Source organism: Tupaia chinensis, unplaced genomic scaffold (assembly GCF_000334495.1).
Source record: "Tupaia chinensis unplaced genomic scaffold, TupChi_1.0 Scaffold000407_4, whole genome shotgun sequence".
Classification (NCBI taxonomy): Eukaryota; Metazoa; Chordata; class Mammalia; order Scandentia; family Tupaiidae; genus Tupaia; species Tupaia belangeri.
Window position 1 is genome coordinate 4,347,212 of NW_006159912.1, and position 7,336 is coordinate 4,354,547.

Here is a 7,336-nt window from a genome sequence, read left to right on the forward strand (position 1 = left end):
CTCCGCGCCCGCCCGGCGGTGAGGCGTCCCCGGGGCTCTCCCCCTTGGGGCGGGGAACCCGAGGTTCAGGCGGGGCTTGCTTCAGCCCAGAGGATATCCTGCTTAATCTCCCGTCCCTTTCCCTGACCCCCAAGGCTAGGAGGAGGAATTAAGGGCGTTTAAGGGTGACTCTAACACCCTCCCAAGCCAGCCGGTGGCTGATGGGAAGGATTCAGCCCAGGAGTGTCTCCGCCATCGAGACTGGGTGACCTTGAAAAGGAAGGCCTCTTAACTCTACCTGATCCCTTGCCTTAAAGGAGAACTGAATGGTTAAAAGTGGAAGGACTCCCAAGTGCACGCATTGGGGGTCTTGTCCCTAAGTGGCCCAACTGGTCCCAACTGTTGTAGCTACCTCTCACCCGCGCATTATAGCAAATGTACCACAACGTGTACCAGGTTAAAGCAATCGCTAACATGTACCTCATGAGTGCTTACTTTGTGACACGCACTTTTAAGCATTTACATACGTTAACAACTCTGCACAAGCACTCATGGGACAGTACCTATCACTTAAAGGGATGAAGCACGGTCTGGACCACCAGCAATCCAGTTTTGGGACAAGTATGCCCTCCTAGGCAGACTTCACTCCATTGTCCCTTCATGGGTTGGTTGCTGGTTTTAAGAGCTTGCTTTGCTGTCAATCATTGTGTTCCCAATCTAAGTCTGAAAACTGCTTCACTTCTACATTCTTAACATAGCCAGTCTTCCAAAGAAAATGTATCTGAGTAACTACTGGACCCCTCCCTAGCAGGAAATGGAATAAGCAGTGACTGTGGTTGGTTTATTCATTCAATAAACTCCCTTGCTTATCTTCTGTTTGGCCTCAAGGGCAAAGCTAAAAGCTAAAAGCTTGCTTGGGAGCAGGCAGGTGATGTGGTAGTTAAGGTGCTGGACTCCCACATGGCCCAAAGAGGTTCAAGTACCCCACCCGGCAGCCTGCTTTCTCAATTTCCCCTTCTCTCGCTGTCTCTGGTCAAATGAGAAAATAATTAACAAACAAAAATAAATAAATAAAATAAAAACTTGCTTTTGGGGATCTCGTAAGAACACTTGTGACTGTAATGAGAGACGGTTTTTGTTTTTGTTTTTTTTTAACGGATTCCAGGATTAAAATAAAGAAGGATCTGAGAAGAATGACATTTTACCTCTGCCCCATTTTCCTATTTAACACTTAGATTTGAAAGACAACTCAAAAGGTGGGTCAAAGAAATGCCATAAAGCAGAGGGTGGGGGATGGGGAATCAAGGATGGCAAAACAAAAGGCAAGGTATGCAGGACATAAGAACTGGAAAATTATTTGCTGAGAACATGTATGTTGATGTGCTTGATTGAGCCAATGCACAGTGTATTTTGGATGGAAAATTCATTTGTGTGTTGTGATGGTGTATAGTGAATTAATGTAGAGAATGAATAAATTTAAAATAAAAAAAAAGAAATTAACTGGAGTTAATGAAAATGTTCTCTTAATGGATTATTATTTAACCTAGACTGCCTCTTTATTTTGTCCCCTCGGCATATTGGCATCAGCCTAGGCTGGGTGCTGCTTTTGGCTAACAGTGTTTCTGCCTCTGTGATTCATTTGTATGCTTTACCAAGAGATAGTTTTGTTTCTACAAAATTTCATTTGTAGTGGCTGAGTTTATTACTTTATTGAGTTGTTGGAAAAGTCAAGACATATTTAATTATATGATATAATAAAATATCTAAAAAAGAAAAAAAAATGCCATAAAAACAATCTAAGCTTGTGCTGTTGCTCACTTGAAATTCGATTGACAGAAAGCTCATAAACTCCACTCCATCTAACAGTGCATTAGTACAGACTGTCCCACCACTTGTCTACTGCACACCAAGTATTATCATGCAGACACAAGCCTCTACTCAGAGTTTACTGAGCTATTTAACTCAGCTAACTTTTCACTCTGTTTTGCTGTAGGAGTGTTTACTTGCTGGAGATAGAGAGAGGGGAGGTGAGAAAGCATTCCCTTGAGGGGAATGGCCATGCCACCATGCCTTCTCCATTCTCTTCTAGGGATTTTAGGCACCCATGCACACATCCCCAGTGTTTTTTTCAAGCTCCTGGTCCTGAATTTGAACTGTGCAGCTGGCCATGTGAAATGATGCAGCCACCCCAACCACCTGTCACCTACTGGCCCCTGACTGAGCTTTTTAAATAGCAGCAAGATGAGTATACTCCTAGGGGAATCTTCTCCTGCAGCACTCACAGGCACCTGGTGGCAGCAGTAAACTGTGAGGCAACGGTGACTTAACTGCTGGAAACAAGATAAGATTGAACACGCATTTATACAGACCATGGAGTGGTTTGTGCTCAGTGCGCCTTCCGGATCCCAGGCTCACACACCAAATCATTACTTACCGTGCAACCCTTGGCTGAAATTTTGCTGAGTTTTGTTTTCAATCTTTAAGATCAATATGAACCTCCGGAATTGCTCGTGTCATTTATTAGAGAACTTTTTAGCGTTGCAATTAAAATTTCATGAGAAAGATGCTAGCCAGCAAAATTATTCGTAAAATGTACTGCAGCAAATTTATTCTTTCAAAGACCGAAAACTGTTTTTATCCATTATCAAATTTGATCTAAGGGAATGTCTTCAACATCTGCATCTCTATTCTCAACTGTTTTTCATCCTCTCTTACATCAATACTGGTCAAGTACCAAGTCCACAAGTGGCAAACTTAAGTAGAAACATGTACACCAAATTTTACTATGCGTATTAATAAATATTCTTTATTTTAAATTTTGCACATTGCGCTTTAACATTACATCCAAACATTTCGGCAAGTGGATGTCTACTTTGTAAAACCATATATTCAGCTCATTGTCATTTCTGTACAGAAGTATAAGTACAACATTACTTTTTGCCACTAAGTTGCTTTAGTAAGTCTCACAGGAAGAGAAACATTTAATGAAAAGAGATGGCTTAAATCATATGGCAGGCCTGCGCAGCCACGCAACTAAAGACACAAGCCTGGAGAAAGAACAAACTAATGAGGTTACCTCCACCGTCTCCCAAAACAAGAAAGAATCACATTGATTTAAGATAAAATTTTGCCATAAGTCACTAAATTAAGAGTTTTTTGAAAGAGAAGGCGCAGTAGTCATCTTGAGTGTTTCACTGAAAGACAGAGCTATTTTATTTAATTTGCTCCAGCCGTTGTCAACCAGCCACTACAAATGGGCCTCTTGTGATCATTTAAGCGGCAGTATTTATTAAATTTCTCCTTCAGATGCTGTCGGTATTGTTCTCTATTGCTGTAGAAAGACTGGTTATTAGCCATAAATGACTGTATTTCATCTTGTGAGATAAAGATTTCTTCATCTGAAGTACATTCAGACTCATCCTGCAAATTAAAGCAGTAGTTAAGACTATGACTTAAATTAAGAACACAAAATGCTATGCTAATTGAAGAGCTAAAAATGAAAGCAGCTGAGGCTTTTAGTTTATATTCAGTCACATAAAGTCTTTGAGTGTTTACAGAATTAGCATCATATCATTCTTAGTAATAAGTGAGAATAAAACCCAATCCAACTTGGGGAGGGGGACAGCGGTGGCATAGTGGTTAAGGCACTAGACATTCCATGGCCAAGCATGGTTCAAGTCCCGGAATGGTGGCTTGCTTTCTTGCTCCCCCCTCCCGAGTCAAATAAATAAATGGATAAATAAAATTAAATAAATAATTCTTTAAAAAAAAAGAATCCAATCCAACTCAGATTGAAACCCTGAATCAATAATCTATCATTTATCTTAGAGGCTTATGAGCCTAGCAGACTACCACCTTAACTTTGCCTTTAAAAAAGGGCAAGAGAGGAGGTGTGTGGTGGTTAAAAAGTGCTGGACTCCCAAATGGCCAACCACGATTCCAATCCCAGATCTGGCAGCTTACTTTCTTGCTTTCCTTCTCTCTCTCTCTCTCTCTCTCTCTCTCTCTCTCTGTCTGGTCAAATTAAAAATAACAACAATAAATGGAATTAAATAAAGATTTTTTTTTTTTTTAATACAGGGACCAATAGATGGTGTAATGGTTATGTCGCTGGACTCCCATGTAGTTGACTGCGGTTTGAGTCTTGGACCCAGCTGTTTGAAACTCATGCAGGGCACATGTGCATGTGTGCCTATGATCCCAAAAGGAGAGTGGAGAAAGGACTACGGCATGGCCATCCCCCCTAGGGCGTGATTTCTCACTTTCTGTCTCTCTGTCTGGCGAGTGCAAGCTCCCTATAGCAAAAAACAAAAACAAAAACAAAAACTCTCTGAAAAGAGCAAGAGATGGTTACAACTAGCTATCAAATTTAAATAACCAGACTCATCTCTAGGTGGTCTTATGTTGAAACTTTTATCTCTACCAACTAAATAAAAGATAACCCCTTTTCAATTAAAAAGGAAGTTACACAGCATCACTATTAAATTTTACAACCATGGGGGCCAGCAGGTGGTGTGATGATTAAGGTGCTGGACATTCCCACATGGCTGACCATGGTTTGAATCCTGGACCTGGTAGCTTGCTTTCTCATTTTCTCTCTCTCTTTCTGTGTGTCTCTCTCTGGTCAAATGGAAATATATGAATAAATAAATAAAATTAAATAATTTTTTTTAAAAATAAATTTTACAACCACATAAAAAATAATTAATTAAATAAACCCCCAAAACAAAAGGCTAGTAGTATTCTAAAACATCTGGCTCCATTAGGAGCCAGATTACTAATTACTATGGAAAAGTCACCATTCTTCTCCCCCTCTCCCCCTCCTCTAAGCATTAAACATACTATGTGCTGGGTCACTTGGAATCAGGTGCAATTCATCTAAAGTCTCAGGGACTGGAGTCAGTTATAGAAGTTTCCAAGCTCAGTTATACTTTTCTCCTAGGAGACATCTAAAGAAAGAAACCTAGGGAACCAGCAGTTAGCGTAATGGCTATGTCGCTGGACTCCCACGTAGTTGACCACGGTTCACGTCCCAGATCCTGTGGCTTAAAACTCACGCCGGGCATGTGTGTGTGCGTACCCAAGATCCCAAGAGGAGAATGGAGAAGGGATTGTGGCGTGACCATCCCCCCTGGGGAGTGATTTCTAATACAGAGGCTCTGGAGCTCAGGTTCTAAATTCTTTCCTTATCTATAAGGAGGCTACAACGAACTTCCACTCAGAGAGGCCAAGTTTGTCTGCAATAGCCCTCTTTAAGAAAGCAGACTCCTGGACATAATACTGCTTCTACCCTCTTTCGTAACTATTTCTTCCATCTTTGAGACTAAGGAGGACACGGAAATGTGTTCCAGAGCAGTTGCATAAACTGAACAGAAGAGCAAAAATGAAGTCACCAAAAATGAAAAACAACCCTTGATTCCTAACAGCCTCCCTCCAGTCCCCAATTAAACCCTCTCACACTTCCTTCATGCAGTCACCCACAATAAGGCACATGTATTACTTACAAGGAGTTCAACTAAGCTCTTGGCACCTTTTCCAGAATCAGGAACAAAGGACGTTTCTGTAGGTTCTGCAAACTGGGGGACATTTTTCCTATGTTCAAACCAAGGCAGTGGCTGCCCACCCTTTTCAGAGCTGCAACAGCTTTCAGTGTGTGCATCTTTGGTCTTGTCTCGGTGAAACACTGTGTGCACGGTATTTCCTGAGGTCTCTCGACTACCTGGATCTGTAATACAGCTTCCAAGCTTCTGGATCTGAAACCACAGCAAAGGATTTCCCAGGTGAGAAGGCAGAGGATAATATTACTTATTCTTGAAAGAAAGAAAAAAAGCCCTGACAGAATGTTAAGTCTTTAGAAGGAATACTGAGTAATAGCAGCAGCTGGCATTTACTAGGCACTTAGTGCATATCAGGGTATACCACCTGCCAATATACTCTCCCTTCCTCTCCCTTCCTCTTCACATCACCTATTACGATAAGCATTATTATCCCCATTTTACAAATGTAAAACTAGGTTAAACAAATTATTCAAGATCACATAGCTAAAAAACGGAAAAGTACTATGAAAAGAACGAACACCAACTGTTGGACAGATGGCCACATTTCTCTCTCACACACATACAATCACAAAATGAGCAACCAATGGAACCACATAAAGTTCATCGTTAAAAAGAAAAAAGAAACAATAAATCCTAGCAGCTGAGCTGCACAGGTGTCACCCCAAGGAAAACAGGCGGCTCCACCCTCAACACCAAAGGTTCAAGAATTCTAAGTTAAAACTCTCACATGTTCATCACATTTCAACAGTTTGCTTTTCTTTTTCTTCTTTTTATTTTTTCCTTTTGTGTTGTTCTCTTCAGAATTCGCCCAACATTCAACGCAACTATCACCATCATCCTCTTTGTCTTCGCAGTGATGAACGCAGGAGTCATCACCTGCAGAAATCAATAACCCCTCTTATTTACGCCCTGAAATCAGCCATGTAGTAGAAATAAGCAAGCTTCATCTGAACCTACCATGCTCATCATGATTACAAATGCCTTCAGTGCAGGCAACATCCGAGCCCTCCCGAGATCCTGTTTCGCTCCCTTCCATGCTAGATGAGTATCCACAATCGCTACCGTTACAGTGTGGAGATAAGCCTGAGAACGAATCAGGTGAGAGTTACAGTTAATATTAGGACAAAAAGAACCACAGAAAAATTTAGAAACTAATAGTTCACTGAAGGGAGAAAGTAAGCTAACGAATACATGATTAGGAATTTGCACTTTCGTTGTTTTTGCCAAACAGTTAACAATTCCAAGGTCATAAAGAGAAAGGAAACATTATGTATCTGACTAAATTAAGTGATATTCTTGAGGCTACAAAGTGGTATTTAAATTCCAGATTTCAAAATCTCTATAAGCTCTTGTGTACAAAATTAAGAATAAATTTAAGAGTTAACTTTCAGAAGAAATCATTTATTTACCTTTCTTTATTTTAGGGGATCCCAAAAGATTGCCACTGCTAGGACAGGTACATGATGTATTTTCATTGGTGACAATTACTTCTACGCAACTGTTACCATCTTCTGTGCTGCCACAGGCTTTGCAGCTATTTTCTAGGAAGTCTGTTTCCTTCATGGGGCAAGATTCAGAGTAAAAGGCTTTACTTCCACAATGGCTACATTTTCATTTCCTTAACATTAACTAATTACATAGGTCTTAATGAGGCTAATAACCAAAAAGATTAGTCTCATGAAAAATCATAAATTAGCTTTCAGACTGAACCAACTAAAAGCAAGTTCAGAGTTAATGGTATCAGATAATTCTAGGAGAGCAGCTCCTGAAGTATGGTCTGGGGACCCTGGTCAGCGGGG

The 7,336-nt window shown here is 40.7% G+C and overlaps 1 protein-coding gene across 5 annotated transcripts in view; it reads right to left on the reverse strand.

The window, feature by feature from the left end:
- Positions 1-2,767: 2,767 nt before the first annotated feature.
- Positions 2,768-7,336, reverse strand: part of GGNBP2 (gametogenetin binding protein 2) — a 68,161-nt gene continuing 63,592 nt past the window's right edge. For all 5 annotated transcript variants that reach the window (XM_006154450.2, XM_006154449.2, XM_006154447.2 and 2 more), the window contains 5 exons: positions 6,947-7,094; positions 6,495-6,620; positions 6,265-6,413; positions 5,484-5,732; positions 2,768-3,399 (listed from right to left, as the gene is read on the reverse strand). In XM_006154450.2, coding sequence (XP_006154512.1) covers positions 3,196-3,399; positions 5,484-5,732; positions 6,265-6,413; positions 6,495-6,620; positions 6,947-7,094 — 876 coding nt within the window. In that variant the 3' untranslated portion in view covers positions 2,768-3,195. The remainder of the gene's footprint in view (positions 3,400-5,483; positions 5,733-6,264; positions 6,414-6,494; positions 6,621-6,946; positions 7,095-7,336) is intronic.